The 20,222-nt window shown below is 37.9% G+C and overlaps 1 protein-coding gene across 6 annotated transcripts in view; it reads left to right on the plus strand.

Moving 5' to 3' along the window:
* The window catches only part of PRICKLE2 (prickle planar cell polarity protein 2), a 418,427-nt gene that overhangs the window by 298,143 nt on the left and 100,062 nt on the right, over positions 1–20,222 (plus strand). For 5 of the 6 annotated variants that reach the window (XM_066244420.1, XM_066244419.1, XM_066244422.1 and 2 more), the window contains one exon: positions 14,707–14,890. In XM_066244420.1, the coding sequence (XP_066100517.1) occupies positions 14,707–14,890 (184 nt within the window). Of the gene's footprint in view, positions 1–14,706; positions 14,891–20,222 lie in introns of those variants that run through there. The other variant, XM_066244424.1, reaches the window with a different exon arrangement.

Consider the following 20,222-nt stretch of genomic DNA (forward strand, 5'->3'; position numbering starts at 1 on the left):
TTCACATTTAGATAAATGGTGGAAGTGACCTGGAGGAATCCAGGGCAGTGTCCTGGCTACTATACTTGGGACCTTAGGACAATGGAAATGTCTGGAGTTTGGGAAGGAAGTTGAGCTTGAGAGAAATTAAGTACAAGGTCTCTTTCCTTCACATCAACTTGGACAGCTCTGTTTTATATATTGGATGTATTTCCATATATGAATTCTTCTATAAAAGATTTTTCCTCTCATTAAAAAATGGAGGGGGGTAGTGAAAGAGAGAGAGAAGGAAGAATTTTAAAAGAGACTTGATTACAATTCCATCCAAATCTAAAACGCTGCAGTTTATGACTTAAACTTGTCAGAATCATGTGATAAAGGAAGGCTCTTTTTTTGGTCTTCATTCTATTACTTCTCACACAAAACAAGACATGATGGTTCAGGGTTTAGTGTTGTAAGTAACCTGTCAGCCTCTCGAGGATGAGACTGCTGCATGTACCCAGTCCTTTTCTAATGAATCTTTCCTCATCATGGTTGGTAAATTTACTGACATAAATTCTTAGTCGTTCTCCAAACGGTGTGGTCAGCAGTGCAGACGACCAGAATACATTGAAATGGTTATAAAGAGAGCCTCCACCTGCAGGTATTCTGCATTCCGTGCAAGAGCAGGTTGTGACTTCTGGATGTGGAAGTAAGTGAATTAATAGTGGCAACTTGTGTGTGGGAAGGGGAACTTAGGGGGTACAGGGGTTGTTGCTGGGTAGAGGGAGGGAAAAAGAGGATGCAGAATCTCTGCTCTCTGAAACATGCCTTATTCCTTGGAAACTTGTCATTCACAAACCTAATTATGTGCAGGTAGACTGTCAACTCTGACAGAATGAAACCAATGCATGCTTTATATGGTTGGATTTTTTTTTAAATAAAATCCTGCTTTACTAGCAGGTTCTGTTTTCATAAATGTCTATTTGGAAAAAAAAATAAATTATATTCTTCCCCACGCAATCTTGCAAAACTTAAATCCATGTGTGGAAAGGGAAAGCTGTTGGGTGTTGCTGTGTGCATTTGCCAAGAGAGGGGGGAGGCACATGAGGACCAAGAGACATCCTCTTGGCTGTACCTCTGACCCTCTGCAACTTTCTGAGCATCTGGGCCTTGGGTTCCCGATTTATAACCAGAGGTTATTAAGTTAGTCTTTCCAAAGGCTGTGATGGAACCACTCAGAAGTTGAAAATTCTTTGCAAGTAAAAATGCCTTGCCACGGGAGTGCCTGTTAGCTATGAATGAGGGTGGGAGGCGTCTAGAAGGGAAACACAGTCTTCCTGCTTTTGATTTGCCACTTTTATATTCCTTTCTTCTTTTTTCCTCTTTGGTTTTATTTTTCTGAATATGTTTGTTGTTCAAGAGTAAAAGAGTATTCTCTCGTTGGAGTCAGGTATGCTGTCTATAGGTAATTGTTTTTGTTCAGGAGTCAGATAGATCCTGCTTTAGTCTCCATTCTGCTTGCTGTCTGCCACTGACTGAGCACATTGCTTAACCTCTCTGTGCCTTTGTCTCAGAGAAGGTGAGGGTGATATATTCTTTCTTGGTGTGTGAATCTGCACTTCTCTGTACAACGTTTAGGAAAGTCCTGGCCCTGGCTGGTTGGCTAAGCGGTAGAGCGTCGGCCTGGCGTGCGGGGGACCTGGGTTCAATTCCTGGCCAGGGCACATAGGAGAAGCGCCCATTTGCTTCTCCATCCCCGCCCCCCCCCCTCCTTCCTCTCTGTCTCTCTCTTCCCCTCCCGCAGCCAAGGCTCCATTGGAGCAAAGATGGCCCTGGCGCTGGGGATGGCTCCTTGGCCTCTGCCCCAGGTGCTAGAGTGGCTCTGGTCGCAGCAGAGCGACGCCCCGGAGGGGCAGAGCGTCGCCCCTGGTGGGCGTGCCAGGTGGATCCCGGTCGGGCGCATATGGGAGTCTGTCTGACTGTCTCTCCCAGTTTCCAGCTTCAGAAAAATACAAAAAAAAAAAAAAAAGTCCAGTGCTGCCTGACAAGGTAGTGGCACAGTGGATACAGCATCAACTAGGGATGCTGAGAACCTAAGGTTCTAAACCCTGAGGTCGCCGGCTTGAGCGCAGGCTCACTAGCTTGAGTGCAAGGTCGCCTGCTTGAGTGTGGGAACATAGACGCGACCCCATGATCACTGGCTTAAGCCCAAAGGTCACTAGTTTGAAGCCCAGAGTCACTGGCTTGAGCAAGGGGCCATTGGCTTGGCTGGAGTTCCTTCATCCCATCAAGGCACCTATAAGAAGCAATCAAAGAGCAACTAAAATGATTCAACTATAAGTTGATACTTCTCATCTGTCCCCCTCCCCCCCTCTCAAAAACAAAAGGAAAGAAAGTCCAGTGCTCGGCATTCTGTTCATGAATGCCCCCACTCCAGTTCTGATCGCCCTCCTGCCTCACCTTTCTTGTTTTCTGTAGCATCTGGCGCCTTCCATGTCCGATATGACTGAATCATTTGCTGTTCATTGCTTCTGTTTGCTTCTCCCTCAAAGGCTGCAGGTGCCATGAGGGCAGGAATCTGTGTTGTGTTTTGGTTAGGTGTCCCCAGTGTGTAGAGCAGAGCTGGCACATGAAAGTGCAGGATAGTTATCTGTTGGATGAGTAAACAAGGCCCTTAGCTCCCTTCGCTCGCTTTGATGTTATGCTTCTCCTCAGTGAGACTTGTTCTGGAGCTGCTTCTGCAATCCTGTGTTTCACATTCTTATCTTTTTCCTTCTCCTGGAGCTTTAGTTCATTAGATCACATTCGTCCAGTATTAGTATTATGCTCTTCCCTGCCTTGCTGAATAAGTTTCACTAATGAATATTCTAGAATCTGAATTTGTTTAAAAAAAATCCTATACCTTTTGTTTTAAAGTATGATTTCTTATAAAAACCATTAGTCACCAAAGAACTTTGTAAATTTGCTTGGACACACTAAACCTTTTTTTCTTAAATCATAACCTGGCATAAAAATTCGAAGGGGAGAAAATACCCTGATAACTTCCTAAAACCCTTACTTTTTTAAAGTAGCTGATTAATTAGTTACTGTTAAAATTATCTATATTTTTAAAAGGAAGAGCCAGGATTTGGAGGAAACATCTTTGACTCTGCAGATGCAAAGCAGACCCACGTGTGCATTCTGTCTGCACGTAGTCTCGGTCTGAGGAAAAGCAGGGAGTGGGAGGACCTGACTAGCCTGATTCGGCTGATCTACACTGATTTTGTTTCTTCAGTACATTTTGGTGTCAAAATTCAGGCACAAGATGTTATTAGAATAAGGACAAAAACCAACTGATCACCTCAGTAGATGTAAAAAAGCATTAAAAATTTAGCATCCTTTTATGATAAAAACAAAACAAAACTCAACAAACTAGAATAGCAGGAAACTTCTTCAATTTGATGAAGGGCATATACAGAAAGCCCACAGCTAAGTATTATTTGATAGTGAAAGATTGGCTGCTTTTCCTTAAGATCAGGCTCCAAATAAGGATGTCCACAGAGGCCACTTCTAGTCACCATTGTCCTGGAGGTCCTAGCCAGGGCAGTAAGGCAAGACAAAGACATCAGATTGGATAGAAAGAAATAAAACTGTCTCTATTTGCAGATGATGTAATCTTATATATATATATAGAAAATTCTAATGAAAACACACACACTGTTAAAACTAATAAACAAGTTCAGCAAGATTATACAATGCAAAATCAATGTACAAATATCATTTGTGTTTTTATACAGTAACAATCTGAAAATGAAATTTAGCAAACAATTTTATTTACAATGGCATCAAGAATAAATTACTTAGGAATAAATAAAAGAATTTCAAGACTTATAACAGAAAACCACAAAATAGCATTGAAATAAATTAAAATATGCTGAAATAAATGGAAAGACATTCTTTGTTCATGGATTAGAAGAGTTAATATTGTTAAAACAGCAATGTTCTCCAAACTGATATACAGGTTCAATGCAATCCCTATCAAAATCCCAGCAGGATTTTTTCTTGCAGAAAATAGCTAATCCTAAAATTTATATTTTATGATATAAATACCAGGGACCCAGAAGAACCAAAACAGTTTTTAAAAGAGAAACACAGGGAGATGACGTCAGAGTAATGGCGGAGTAGGAAGTGATACCGATAAATCTCCCCCAAAACTCAACAAGATCTTCAACCAGAAACAGAAAAACTTATACTTGGAGCTTCCAGATTCTTCGCAATACACCCAAAGGTATGATTGAGTGAAAAATTGGCTAAATATATAACCAAACCCCGAAGGAAATAGGGAGTAAGAAATGCTCCGCCTTCCTCACTAACCTAAACAGGGCGGCTTTCTCTGGTAACTGTGAATATAGAAACTGAGGCGGGCAAAGGGGGTGAATAGATCCAGGCCGCCGCAGCAAAAACGGCCGAACCAGGCTGTGGCTCAGAGATCCAAGCCGAGGAAAATCTGATCCTGTGGCAACCCGGGCAATACAAGCTAACACTCGCGCCAAACCCAAACAAAGAAAGACAAGCGGAGTGGCCATTTTACCCGGTCTCCTGGTCGGTGCGCAGTTAGTGGAAGAGAGATTTCTTCCTAAGCCGCGGAAGTGGGTGCCCGTGTTACCCCACGGAGAGGCAGGGTCAGAGGCCTTTCTGTGGGCTGAGGGCAGAGTCTCTGGGCAGCCCCAGCGCCCTGGGAAAGCCACGCACGGGAGGGAGTGAGAACTAATCCCAACGGTGGAGATTTTCCGTGCTGGAGGCTGTTTCACTCAGAGGGAAGGAACCGCGGCCGGCCTCATATCCTGGTTTGTGCGCGCAGATAAGGAGTGAGCGATTCCTCCGAGTGCCTCGGCAGTGCGCGCCCGTGTTATCGCACAGAGGGGCAGAGTCAGGGGCCTTTGTGTGGGCCAAAGCGGAATCTCGGGCCGCCCCAGCGCCTTGCAAAAGCCGCACACGGGGACTGAGCGAGACTCAATTCCAACGCTGCAACTTTTCCCTGCGGTTGGGGGTTTCACTCAGAGCGTGAGACTGCTGGCCGGATATCCTGGTTGCAGACAGTGAGTGAGAGTTTCCTCCAAGCGCCCCCCAGAAGTGGGCGCCCGCTTGTGTTACCGGATAGAGTGGCAGAGCCAGAGGTCTTCGAGTGGGCGGAAAGCCCGCCTGATTATGCTAGCAGCTCTGACTGACTGAGCCTTACCCAGAGCCCTGTGCTGAGTGGAAATAGAGTGGGGAGTTGCCAGCAATTTGAGCCTCTTACTATCCAGGCAGAGGCAGCAGCAACCCCATACCTGGACTATCAGGCTACTAATTGAGGAAGGAAAGACTAGGAGAAAGGCTCCAGGAACACGGACTCTCTCACTGTCGGAGCCTATAAATGCTAATGAGCCTCGACTCCCAACGAGAATAAAGCACAATACATGACATTGCCATAGAGACTTATCAACTGCAAACCTCTACCTGAGCGTGCCAAAGGGGCAGAACCCGGGGTACAGAGTCACCGACCAGGAAGAGGGAGAGAAAAGAAAAAGCAAGAAGATAACCTCTCAAAATCAAGAATAATCTGCAGACTTTATAACCTATCCCATTTTATTATATTTGTTCGTTTGTTTCTCTTATCTTCATTCTTGGACTTTTTTTTCCTCCTCCAATTTGGCCGATTAACTCTCTAACGGTCTTACTCTCTCCTCTCCTTGAACTACACTACCCATAAGTGTTACATCTCCCATTATCATTTCTCTTCTCTTCCTTTCTCTCTATGAGGGTTGCACTCCAAAACCCTTAACTCTCTCTCTCTCTCCTTTCTTTTTTCTTCTTTTAGTGGTGCCCTCTTTTTTTCTCTCTCTCTCTTTCTTTTCTCCCTCTATATTAGTTTCTTCCTTTCTCCTTTACATCTCCTCTCATTCAAACCTCAATAACAAACAAATTATCTTATCTGGGACTCAAACCTATGTTTGTGGCATTTTGGGGGGTTTTTACTTCACCTTTTTAACTCACTAGCAGTGCTCCCATCCCTGGCTCTCCATATTATCTAGTTCTTGTTCCACTAAATACAATAGTAAGTTTTTAATTTGTCCCCCCATTTTTCCATTTTCCTCTTATTCCCCTCATCATAACTTTTAGAAAACCAACACCTAAAAGCAAATCATTTTATTCTTGACCCAAATTTTTTCCTTATTTGCTTTTTGTGGGTCCATACGCTCTTTTTTTTTCTTTTTTCTTTTTTTTTTTTTTCCTTTTTTTTTTTTTTTTTTTCTTTCTCTCTTTTTTGCCCCTTTATTACTTTTCCCCAATTCAGGCCCTCCATCACAGGCATTGTTTGTTATAACTCACAGTCCACCACAAGATTTTCTCAAGAAAGAGGGGAGAGGAGAGGAGAGGAAAAAAAGAGGGGGGGAATAATTTCCTTTTTTAAAAAATTTTTATTTTATTTTATTTTTCTTTATTTCATTATTAATTTTTTTTAAAAAAAACAACTCTTTTCGATTTGTTATTTTTTTATTTTTTTTAACTTTTTATTCTTTATTAAATCTCATTAATACTATCAACAAAACCACCCTCAGATGCCATTAAGAAAGAGAAAATCGAATATCATGGATACAAAAGAAAGAGAGGTAACACAGCTAGATGAGGAAAAATCTATGGAGAAAAAATTTAATATATTGGAAACCTTGGAGCTAAATGACAGAGAATTCAAGATAGAAATCCTAAAAATCCTCCGAGATATACAAGAAAACACAGAAAGGCAATATAAGGAGCTCAGAAAACAACTCCATGAACACAAAGAATATATGTCCAAGGAAATTGAAACTATAAAAACAAATCAAACAGAGATGAAAAACTCAATTCACGAGCTGAAAAACGAAGTAACAAGCTTAGCTAATAGAACAGGTCAGATAGAAGAGAGGATTAGTGAAATAGAAGACAAGCAACTTGAGGCACAACAGAGAGAAGAAGAAAGAGACTCAAAAATTAAAAAAAATGAGATAGCCCTACAAGAATTATCTGACTCCATCAAAAAGAATAACATAAGAATAATAGGTATATCAGAGGGAGAAGAGAGAGAAAATGGAATGGAGAACATACTTAAACAAATAATTGATGAGAACTTCCCAAGCCTGTGGAAAGAACTAAAGCCTCAAGTTCAAGAAGCAAACAGAACTCCAAGTTTTCTTAACCCCAACAAACCTACTCCAAGGCATATCATAATGAAATTGACACAAACCAACAGCAAAGAAAAAATTCTCAAGGCAGCCAGGGAAAAGAAGAATACAACATATAAAGGAAGGCCCATTAGATTATCATCAGATTTCTCAGCAGAAACTCTACAAGCTAGAAGAGAGTGGACCCCAATATTTAAAGTCCTGAAAGAGAGGAACTTTCAGCCATGAATACTATACCCATCAAAGCTATCCTTCAAATACGAAGGAGAAATAAAAACATTCACAGATACAGAAAAGATGAGGGAATTTATCATCAGAAAACCCCCACTCCAGGAATTACTAAAGGGGGTTCTCCAATCAGATACAAAGAACAAAAAAAAAACAGAGCCACAAGTAAAAGCTCCAAGAAGAACACAATAAAACCAAATTTAAACTGTGACAACAACAAAAAGAAAGAGGGGGAGAAGACGGAGATTAACAGTAGCAAAGGACGATGGAGTGCAAAAGTACTCACAAAATAGTTCGCTACAATGAACAGGGTAGGGACCCTTTTCATTACTCAAAGGTAACCACCATTGAAAAAACCACCACAGAAGCACATGAGATAAAAAAGATAGCAACAGAGGAAAGATGTATGGAATACAACCAAATAAAAACAAAAGATAGAAAAACAAAAGAGAAGGATCAAACAAGACACAAAACTAACAGAAAGCAAGATATAAAATGGCAATAGGGAACTCACAAGTATCAATAATTACACTAAATGTAAATGGATTAAACTCACCAATAAAAAGGCACAGAGTAGCAGAATGGATTAAAAAAGAAAATCCAACTGTATGCTGCCTACAGGAAACTCATCTAAGTAACAAGGATAAAAACAAATTCAAAGTGAAAGGCTGGAAAACAATACTCCAAGCAAATAACATCCAAAAAAAAGCAGGTGTAGCAATACTCATATCGGATAATGCTGACTACAAGACAGGAAAAGTACTTAGAGACAAAAATGGCCATTTCATAATGGCTAAGGGGACACTGAATCAAGAAGACATAACAATTCTTAATATATATGCACCAAACCAAGGAGCACCAAAATATATAAGACAGCTACTTATTGATCTTAAAACAAAAACTGACAAAAATACAATCATACTTGGAGACCTCAATACACCGCTGACGGCTCTAGATCGGTCATCCAAACAGAGAATCAACAAAGACATAGTGGCCTTAAACAAAACACTAGAGCACCTGGATATGATAGACATCTACAGGACATTTCATCCCAAAGTGACTGAGTATACATTTTTCTCCAGTGTACATGGATCATTCTCAAGAATTGACCATATGTTGGGCCACAAAAACAATATCAGCAAATTCAGAAAAATTGAAGTTGTACCAAGCATATTTTCTGATCATAAAGCCTTGAAACTAGAATTCAACTGCAAAAAAGAGGAAAAAAATCCCACAAAAATGTGGAAACTAAACAACATACTTTTAAAAAATGAATGGGTCAAAGAAGAAATAAGTGCAGAGATCAAAAGATATATACAGACTAATGAAAATGACAATACGACATATCAGAATCTATGGGATGCAGCAAAAGCAGTGATAAGAGGGAAGTTCATATCGCTTCAGGCATACATGAACAAACAAGAGAGAGCCCAAGTGAACCACTTAACTTCCCACCTTCAGGAACTAGAAAAAGAAGAACAAAGACAACCCAAAACCAGCCGAAGAAAGGAGATAATAAAAATCAGAGCAGAAATAAATGAATTAGAGAACAGAAAAACTATAGAAAAAATTAATAGAACAAGGAGCTGGTTCTTTGAAAAGATCAACAAAATTGACAAACCCTTGGCAAGACTTACCAAGGAAAAAAGAGAAAGAACTCATATAAACAAAATACAAAATGAAAGAGGAGAAATCACCACGGACACCGTAGATATACAAACAATTATTGTAGAATACTATGAAAAACTTTATGCCACTAAATTCAACAACCTAGAAGAAATGGATAAATTCCTAGAACAATACAACCTTCCTAGACTGAGTCAAGAAGAAGCAGAAAGCCTAAACAGACCTATCAGTAGAGAAGAAATAGAAAAAACCATTAAAAACCTCCCCAAAAATAAAAGTCCAGGCCCTGACGGCTATACCAGCGAATTTTATCAAACATTCAAAGAAGACTTGGTTCCTATTCTACTCAAAGTCTTCCAAAAAATTGAAGAAGAAGCAATACTTCCAAACACATTTTATGAGGCCAACATAACCCTCATACCAAAACCAGGCAAGGATGGCACAAAAAAAGAAAACTACAGACCAATATCTCTAATGAATACAGATGCTAAAATACTAAACAAAATACTAGCAAATCGAATACAACAACATATTAAAAAAATAATACATCATGATCAAGTAGGATTCATCCCAGAATCTCAAGGATGGTTCAACATACGTAAAACGGTTAATGTAATACACCATATCAACAAAACAAAGAACAAAAACCACATGATCTTATCAATAGACGCAGAAAAGGCTTTCGATAAAATACAACACAATTTTATGTTTAAGACTCTCAACAAAATGGGTATAGAAGGAAAATATCTCAACATGATAAAGGCCATATATGATAAACCATCAGCTAACATCATATTAAATGGCACTAAACTGAAGGCTTTCCCCCTTAAATCAGGAACAAGACAGGGTTGTCCACTCTCTCCACTCTTATTTAATGTGGTACTAGAGGTTCTAACCAGAGCAATCAGACAAGACAAAGAAATAAAAGGCATCCATATCGGAAAAGAAGAAGTAAAGGTATCACTTTTTGCAGATGATATGATCCTATACATCGAAAACCCCAAAGAATCCACAAAAAGACTACTAGAAACAATAAGCCAATACAGTAAGGTCGCAGGATACAAAATTAACATACAGAAGTCAATAGCCTTTCTATATGCCAACAATGAAACAACTGAGAAGGAACTCAAAAGAATAATCCCCTTCACGATTGCAACAAAAAAAATAAAATACTTAGGAATAAACATAACAAAGAATGTAAAGGACTTATATAATGAAAACTATAAACCATTGTTAAGGGAAATCGAAAAAGATATAATGAGATGGAAGAATATACCTTGTTCTTGGCTAGGAAGAATAAATATAATCAAGATGGCTATATTACCCAAAGCAATATACAAATTTAATGCAATTCCCATCAAAATTCCAATGACATTTTTTAAAGAAATAGAGCAAAAAATCATCAGATTTATATGGAACTATAAAAAACCCCGAATAGCCAAAGCAATCCTAAAGAAAAATAATGAAGCTGGGGGCATAACAATACCTGACTTCAAACTCTATTATAGGGCCACGACAATCAAAACAGCATGGTATTGGCAGAAAAATAGACACTCAGACCAATGGAACAGAATAGAAAGTCCAGAAATAAAACCACATATATATAGTCAAATAATTTTTGATAAAGGGGCCAACAACACACAATGGAGAAAAGAAAGCCTCTTCAATAAATGGTGCTGGGAAAACTAGAAAGCCACATGCAAAAGAATGAAACTGGACTACAGTCTCTCTCCCTGTACAAAAATTAACTCAAAATGGATCAAAGATCTAAACATAAGACCTGAAACAATTAAGTACATAGAAGAAGACATAGGTACTCAACTCATGGACCTGGGTTTTAAAGAGCATTTTATGAATTTGACTCCAATGGCAAGAGAAGTGAAGGCAAAAATTAATGAATGGGACTACATCAGACTAAGAAGTTTTTGCTCAGCAAGAGAAACTGATAACAAAATAAACAGAAAGCCAACTAAATGGGAAATGATATTTTCAAACAACAGCTCAGATAAGGGCCTAATATCCAAAATATACAAAGAACTCATAAAACTCAACAACAAACAAACAAACAATCCAATAAAAAAATGGGAAGAGGATATGAATAGACACTTCTCCCAGGAAGAAATACAAATGGCCAACAGATATATGAAAAGATGCTCATCTTCTTTAGCTATTAGAGAAATGCAAATCAAAACGGCAATGAGATACCACCTCACACCTGTTCGATTAGCTGTTATTAGCAAGTCAGGTAATAGCAAATGTTGGAGAGGTTGTGGAGAAAAAGGAACCCTCATACACTGTTGATGGGAATGTAAAGTAGTACAACCATTATGGAAGAAAGTATGGTGGTTCCTCAAAAAACTGAAAATAGAACTACCTTATGACCCAGCAATCCCTCTACTGGGTATATATCCCCAAAACTCAGAAACATTGATACGTAAAGACACATGCAGCCCCATGTTTATTGCAGCATTGTTCACAGTGGCCAGGACATGGAAACAACCAAAAATCCCATCAATAGATGACTGGATAAAGAAGATGTGGCACATATACACTATGGAATACTACTCAGCCATAAGAAATGATGACATCGGAACATTTACAGCAAAATGGTGGGATCTTGATAACATGATACGAAGCGAAATAAGTAAATCAGAAAAAAACAGGAACTGTATTATTCCATACGTAGGTGGGACATAATAGTGAAACTAAGAGACATTGATAAGAGTGTGGTGGTTACGGGGGGGAGGGGGGAATGGGAGAGGGATAGGGGGTGGGAGGGGCACAAAGAAAACAAGATAGAAGGTGACAGAGGACAATCTGACTTTGGGTGGTGGGTATGCAACATAATTGAAAGACAAGATAACCTGGACTTGTTATCTTTGAATATATGTATCCTGATTTATTGATGTCACCCCATTAAAAAAATAAAATTATAAAATAAAATAAAAAAAAAAAAAAAAGAGAAACACAGTTGGAGGTCTCCCATTTCACAATATCAACAATTACTACAAAGCAATGTTAATGAAAACAGTGTAGTACTTGCACAAGGATAGACACACTGATCAGTGGGATAAAAATGAGAGTCCAGAAATCTCTAAATTTACAATGAATTGATTTTTGACAAGTAAGCCAAGACAATTCAGTGGGGAAAGAATAGACTTTTAACAAACAGTGCAGGGACAGTGGATAGCCATAGGAGAATGAATTTGGACTTCTATCTTATGCCCTATATGAAAACTAACTCAAAATGAAACATAGATCCAAATATAAGAGCTAAAACCATAAAACTCCTAGATGAAAATTCAGAAGTAAATCTTTATGACCTTGGATACTCAAAGTATAAACAACAACAGAAAAAAAATAATAAATTGGATTGCGTCAAAGTAAAAAAAAAAGTGCTTCAACAGACATCATCTCAAGAAAGTGAGGACAACCAACATAATGGGAGAAAAAAATTGCAAATCATATATCTGATATGATTTCTGGGTACACAAAGACTTATATTTAGAAAATATATAAAGAATGCTTACAACTTAATAATAAATGACAAATAGCAATTCTTTTAAAATGGACTAAGGATTTGAATAGTCATTTTTCAAAGAAGATAAATAGTAAGCACATAAAAAGAATCTCAACATTATTAGACATGAAGAAATTACAAATCAAAATCACCATAAGATACCACTATGCACCCACTAAGGTGGCAGCAATCAAAAAGAAAGACAATAATAAATGTAGCAAGGAAGTGGAGAAAATGGAACAGTCATTCACTGATGGTGGGAATGTACAATTGGTCGTATTTTTTTGAAAAACAGTTTGACAGTTACTCAAATTGTTAAAGTTATTATATGATCCATCAATTCAATTCTTAAGTATCTACCCAAGAGAATTGAAAACATATGTACACACACACACACACACACACACAACTTGTACATAAATATCAGGTAACATTATTCACAAATTTTAAAAAGTGGAAACAATCCAAATGCCCACCAACTCATGAATGGATAACAAAATATATGATGGAATACTATAATGCAATAAAAGGAAATGAAGGATTGACATATGCTACAACATGGATAAACCTTAAAATCATCATACAATGTGAAAGAATCCAGTTTCAAAAGTCTACATATTGTATGATTCCATTGATGTGAAATTTCTGGAATAGGCAAAACCATAGAAATAGAAAATGCAGCCTGACCAGTGATGGCACCATGGATTGAGCATCAGCTCAGGACGCTGAGGCCCCAGTTTGAGACTCTTTGGTCACCGGCTAGAGTGCAGGCTTGTCGGCTTGAGTGTGGGATCATCAGCATGATCCCATGGTCCCTGGCCTGAAGCCCAAGGTCTCTAGCTTGGGTCACTGTCTCAGCTTGAGGCCCCTGTTCAAGGCATGTATGAGAGCAATCAATGAATAACTAAGGTGATGCAACTACAAGCTGATGCTTCTCATCTCTCTCCTTCCCCTCCTCTCTCCCTTCCTGTCTCCTATTCTCTTGCATAAAAAAGAAAATAAAAGAATTAGATTAGTGGTTGTCACAAACCTGGGGGAAAGCGAATGTGGGAAGTTACTGCTAATGTGTACAGGTTTTCTTTTGGGGGTGATAAAAATGTTCTAAAATTAGATAGTGGTGATAGTTTCACAACTCTGTGAATATACTAAAAGCCAGTTTGAAATGGTGAATTTTATGGTATGTGAATTATATTTTTAAAAAGCTGTTATCAAAAAATTCAGGCACATGTGAGGATTAGGACTTTTATTGCCTTTGTAAGTTGCTTCTGGAACTAATTGTAAGGATGAGAGTATATATATAACAGCTTATTTTCTTAAGAAATTCCTCCTCTGCTTTTTTCTTCTCTATCTTATTGATGGAAGCTAGAATGCTTTTGTGTTGTTGACATGAACCTTTTTATTGTTTCATTGTTTGTGTAGCCATGGGAAATGGAACAGATGGTAGGTAATCTTGAAAAATGTTCAATTTGGAGGAGAGACTTTTATCATTGGCTGCTACCTTTTGAAATAATTCACATACATGATCTTCTATATTAAAAAATGACCTACGTAGTTAATATTTGGGTTTCTAATTAGAATTTCAGACCTATGGGGATCTTTAGTGGAGGTAAAATGTCTTTCTCATGAAATCTTAGGACTAGATTTCTGTAGTAGGAAAATAATAATTTTGCTCTTTTTAAAGAAAGTCTCACCTACAGTTCTTTTTTAAATCATGTCCATTTTCCAAGGTTGATGAACCTTTTATAAAAATACTATCATGTTTGTATTTGTTAAATCCACTGGTAGTATTTCTGGTCAGCTATATGTATTATGTCTATTTAATTACTGTTACAGTCAAGGAAATTGTGGTCATGGTCTATCTCTAGTGTTCTACCTCATAAAATAAAAGCTATTATGACATTTCTCTTGGGGTATTGATTTAGAAGGCAAGGTTGGGGTCCATGTACAAACATCCTTAGCATGCTTAGCTGGTGGTGTCCGACCTTTGCAGTGTTTCTGCATGTGCGGTGCCATGACGTCTACTACAAAGACAGGCATGCTGTGGCATGCTTACCTTAAATGCTTTTGCCAAAAGCCAGTTATCAAAAAATGTGTTCATGGTTTGGGACCCAAGGGCTGGGGCCCAGTAGGCCAATTGAAAAAATGGATTCTATTGTCTTACTTCTCACCTCCTGCCTTTGCTGCTTGCAGGAAGATCTGTCTGCACTGCAAGTGCCCTCAGGAGGAGCACATGGTGACGGTGATGCCCCTGGAGATGGAAAAGACCGTCAGCAAACTCATGTTTGACTTCCAGAGGAACTCGACCTCTGACGATGACTCAGGCTGTGCCTTGGAGGAGTACGCCTGGGTCCCGCCCGGGCTGAAGCCTGAACAGGTACCGTTCTTGATGAGGGCGGTTGTGGTTTGGCTTTTACCTCTGTCTTGCCCATCCTGCCTCATTCCAGTTCAGAAGACAGAGTTGATGTGGCTGATTCAGAGAAGTGGTTTAGGGCTCCGTGGGTTGAAATGCCTGGGGCCGCAGTGAGATATGAGGAGGAGAAATGAAACAGCCTTGTGTGAGCTATTATTCATTTATTCTGTATAGTCATTACCTGTTAACAGAAGATAATTTAGAAATTTCTCAAAAATGTTGGCTTTGAAACATTAGATTGTGAAACTTTAATTTTGGAGTGGAGAGGGGAGTTCTACCTTGGCCATGAATCTTATGTTAAGATTCTTTGTAAAGCAGAGTGAGGAAATGTAGATTTGCCTGTACTCCCCAGTGATATGTGTGTATTGGGTTTAAATATTACGCTTGGCCTGGCTTTACAAAGAAAGACATTGGCATTTCCTGAAATATTTCGGCACTACCCGCAGGCTGTAAATCAGGGGTCTGGAACCTATGGCTCAGAAGTCAGATGTGGCTCTTTTGATGATTGCATCTGGCTCGCAGACAAATCTTTAATAATAAAAAAATAACGTTAAAAATATAAAACATTCTCATGTATTACAGTCTATTCATTTCCTACTGCTCATGTTCATGGTTGCGGGTGGCTGGAGCCAATCACAGCTGTCCTCCAGGACAACACCAAATTTTTATTGGATAATGCGTAATGTACATGGGTCGTTGTATGGCTCGCATGGAATTACATTTTAAAATATGTGGCGTTCATGGCTCTCTCAGCCAAAAAGGTTCCCAACCCCTGCTCTAAATATTATTGGCTCGATGAGATGAACTTGGTTTCTTTCTGTTTCACTGGCCTTTTCCTCAGCGATATACAATCTCTACTTTGCATTTCTCAGTAGTTGAAATTTTCTCTTACATTGGCATCAGTGTTGGCTTAGAAGCCCCCGCTCTTGGCTGGATATTTTCACAATCTTTTCTGTGCATCTTTTAGAGACAGCTTTCCCAAACTCTTTAAGTGTTCAACCACTGTTCCTGTCCTCTGACACAGGAAACTTCTCACTCTGGAGATCTTTGTGTCTGACAGTATGTTTTATAGTTTAAAACCCTGAAATTTTAATGTAGGAACTTGAGATGTGATCATGCTTTTGGATAAAGTTCTTTAGGATTAAGGAGGACCCAAGAATTCACCAACTAAAGGGTGGGACTGGGACTCTGATAATATCTCTTTGATTGGGCATTTCTCATGTTCTTCTTCCAACATTAAGGTTGCAAATTGGCTAATGAAATCAAACACACAGGCAGGATTTCTTCAGCCAGCAAAGTATTGATTGTTTAAACTATGTAATTAGTTACTAATGCTTAATTTAATAATTAGGAATTTTTATTTAAAAGTTCATATTTATGTCTTGAAAATTTTGAGGATCTGAAATCTCATTTCTGCCAGTATTGGTGTTCTGGTCATTGAGTTGAGAGCTGCCCATTCTTTCCAAATAGGCTTTCATGTTTCCAAGTCACCCAAATTTCCACTCAGTCCACTTTATCATTTCGTATTAATTTTTAAACCCTATAGGTACTTATATTATAGAGTTTGTTATCTCCATTCTGATTACTATCATAGAGAAAGTAGCTCAGAATAGAAACATTCACAGGAGATAATCTTCACAAGAATTGAAGGGGATTCTGTGTTGGATATTAGCAGGAAGAAATAGAGTGTTTCTCTCTGTTTGTAGGTTGAGGTTATATATTTTCTTCTGTTTCAGTAAGGATTGTATTATTAAAGAGTAAGTTTAAGAAGAATGAGAGCAGTTGAGTTTATCTGGAGACTCGAAAGCGGTAGTGGGTGACTATTTTTGCCATCACCATTCTGTCCCCAGTACTTGAGCAATGATTTTGTCACACTTAGATTCCATCTGTGAGCTTGTTTCATTTTCTTGCTAACCTCATTTCCAGCAGCTTCTAAGAGACCCATCTTTTTTTTTTGTTTGTTTATTTCCCTTGCCTCCTGCTAAGTTGGGCCCTGAAATTTCAGTTCCCTGATTAGGTAGATTCTTCTCTAAGATTTTTAAACATCCATCTAGGATGTTCATATTCAGAGAAAATTTTCTATCAAGCCAAGAGAAAAGACAATTGCAGAAGCTCGTTTTTAGTTAAATTCACCAATTCAAAAAGTAAGTTCTTATGGTATTTTTGGAGGCCACTTTGACTCATCTGAAATGAACCTCTTTGGGAAGTATAAAATAACGTTCTTTGATTTGTTTTGAAAGAAAATGACTAATACTGTTAAACAAATGGTTTGAATTGTGTCAGAGGAAAAATTATTCCTATCTCTTATAGCTCTATTGTTCTTTGCATGGTTTTCTCTGTTCTCTATACTTACTCAAGCCTCTATGATGGTTAGAACAGGAAATTGTTCTTAAGAGAGAGATGATCTCTTCAAACTATTTAAAGGGTTCTATATTTTTCTTTATTAAAGATATTGGAAGAGATCTTGTTGCATGAAAGAAGTGGACTGCAACTTTTTAAATTATGAGATTCTTTAAAGTTTATTGCTCACGGAACTGTTTATAGGTTTAAAAAATTTTAAAACCTTGTCCATTATGTTCTAAGATTAGAAAAATTTTAGTCCTAAAAATTTTAATTCTGATGTTTAATATTATGTTAGTTATCTCTGGTTTGTGAAAAACTATTTCTCTTTCAAGAAAAATTATAGTGAACATTAAAATACTTTGTGTTCACATGATCACAGCCACTCCCATGAAGGAGAGGCAGAAACCACAGCAACAGCCCCAATGGGAAGGCACCAGCAACGCCCATACCCAAACGCCCTAGGCAGCAACAGCAGAGGGGGTGGCGGCCTGCAGACAGACCATACCTAGGGAACAGAGGCCACACCTAGTGGACTCCAGTGGCCAAGACCTTCTTTTACACAGAAAAGATGAGAAGGCACAGAAATGCAACACAAATGAATCAAGAGAAATCCCCAGAAAAGGACCTGAATGAATCAGATATAACCAAATTACAAAATGCAGAGTTTAAAATAACAATTGTTAGGATGCTCAAAGATATTAGAACAATAATAGATGGACATTACAAACACCTAAATAAAGAGATAGCAAATATAAAAAAGGACATTGAAATAATAAAAAAGAATCAGTCAGAAATGACAAATACAATATCAGAAATGAAGAACACAATGGAAGTAATTAAAAACACGAAAGATGAAGCTGAGAATCGAATTAGCAAGTTAGAGGACACGATAAATAAAGGCATGGAAGCAGAGCAGGAAAAGAAAAGACTCAAAAAGTCTGAGGAAACTCTAAGAGAGCTCTGTGACAACATGAAGAGAAATAACATCCGCATCATAGGGACTCCTGAAGAAGAAGAGAAAGAACAAGGAATAGAGACTTTGTTCAAGCATATCATAGCTGAAAACTTCCCTCTATTAAGGCAGGAAAACTTCTCACATGTTCAGGAAGCACAGAGAACTCCATTAAAGAGAAACCCAAAAAAATCAACACAAAGACACATCATAATTAAAATACCAAAGCTAAGTGATAAAGAGAAAATATTAAAAGCTGCTAGAGAAAAAAAGACTATCACCTACAAAGGAGCCCCCATAAGGATGACTTCTGACTTCTCAACAGAAACACTTGAGGCCAGAAGGGAATGGCAAGAAATATTCAAAGTAATGCAGAACAAGAACCTACAACCAAGACTACTTTATCTAGCAAGGCTATCATTTAAAATTGAAGGAGAAATAAAAAGCTTTCCAGACAAAAAAAAACTCAAGGAATTCACTACAATCAGACCAAGGCTGCAAGAAATGCTAAGGGGCCTGTTGTAAACAGATCAAAGGAGAAAAAGAATATAGCAAAAGAGGAATGCAATTTTAAAGAATAAAATGGCAATAAACAATTACATATCAATAATAGCCTTAACTGTAAACGGATTAAATGATCCGATCAAAAGACATAGGGTAGCTGCATGGATAAGAAAACAGGACCCATACATATGCTGTCTACAAGAGACACACCTTAAAAAAAAAGATGCACATAGACTGAAGATAAAAGGATGGAAAAAAAATATTTCACGCAATTGGAAATGATAAAAAAGCTGGGGTAGCAATACTTATATCAGACAAAAAGGACTTTAAAACTAAGACTATAGTTAGTGATAAAGAAGGTCACTACATAATGATAAGGGGAGCAATTCAACAGGAAGATATAACCATTATAAATATCTACACACCTAATATAGGAGCACCTAAATATATAAAGCAGACTTTGATGGATTTAAAGGGCAAGATCAACAGCAATACTATAATATTAGGGAATTTCAATACCTCACTAACATCACTAGATAGATCCTCAAGAAAAAAAATCAACAAAGAAACAGCAACTTAAAGGACATATTAGATCAATTCGATTTAATAGATATCTTCAGAACCTTTCACCCTAAAACAGCAGAATATACATTCTTTTTTCAAGTGCTCATGGTACATTCTCTAGAATAGACCACATGTTAGGGCACAAAAGCGGTCTCAACAAATTTAAGAAGATTGAAATCATATTGAGCACTTTCTCTGATCACAATGGCATTAAACTAGAAATCAACCACAATAGAAAAATTGAAAAACATTCAAACACTTGGAAATTAAATAGCACGTTATTAAATAACGAATGGGTTAACATTGAGATCAAAGAAGAAATTAAAAAATTCCTAGAAACAAACGATAATGAGCATATATCAACTCAAAATTTATGGGACACAGAAAAAGCAGTCCTGAGAGGGAAGTTTATAGCATTACAGGCATACCTCAAGAAGCTAGAAAAAGCTCAAATAAACAACCCTGCATCTAAAAGAACTAGAAAAAGAACAGCAAGTAAAGCCCAGAGCTAGTAGAAGGAAGGAAATAATAAATATCAGAGCAGAAATAAATGACAGAGGCTAAAGAAACAATACAGAGGATCAATGAAACCAGGACCTGGTTCTATGAAAAGGTAAACAAGATCGATGAACCTTTAACAAGACTCACCAAGAAAAAAAGAGAGAGGACTCAAATAAATAAAATTAGAAATGAGAGTGGAGAAATAACAACTGACAACAGAAATACAAAATATTGTAAGAAAATACTATGAAGAACTGTATGCCAAAAAACTAGACAACCTAGATGAAATGGACAAATTCCTTGAATCATATAATCTTCCAAAAATCAATCTGGAAGAATCAGAAAACCTAAACAGACCAATTACAACAAATGAGATTGAAACAGTTAACAAAAAACTCCCAAAAAAGAAAAGTCCTGGTCCTGATGGCTTCA

The sequence above is a fragment of the Saccopteryx bilineata genome, chromosome 10, assembly GCF_036850765.1.
Source record: "Saccopteryx bilineata isolate mSacBil1 chromosome 10, mSacBil1_pri_phased_curated, whole genome shotgun sequence".
Taxonomy (NCBI): domain Eukaryota; kingdom Metazoa; phylum Chordata; class Mammalia; order Chiroptera; family Emballonuridae; genus Saccopteryx; species Saccopteryx bilineata.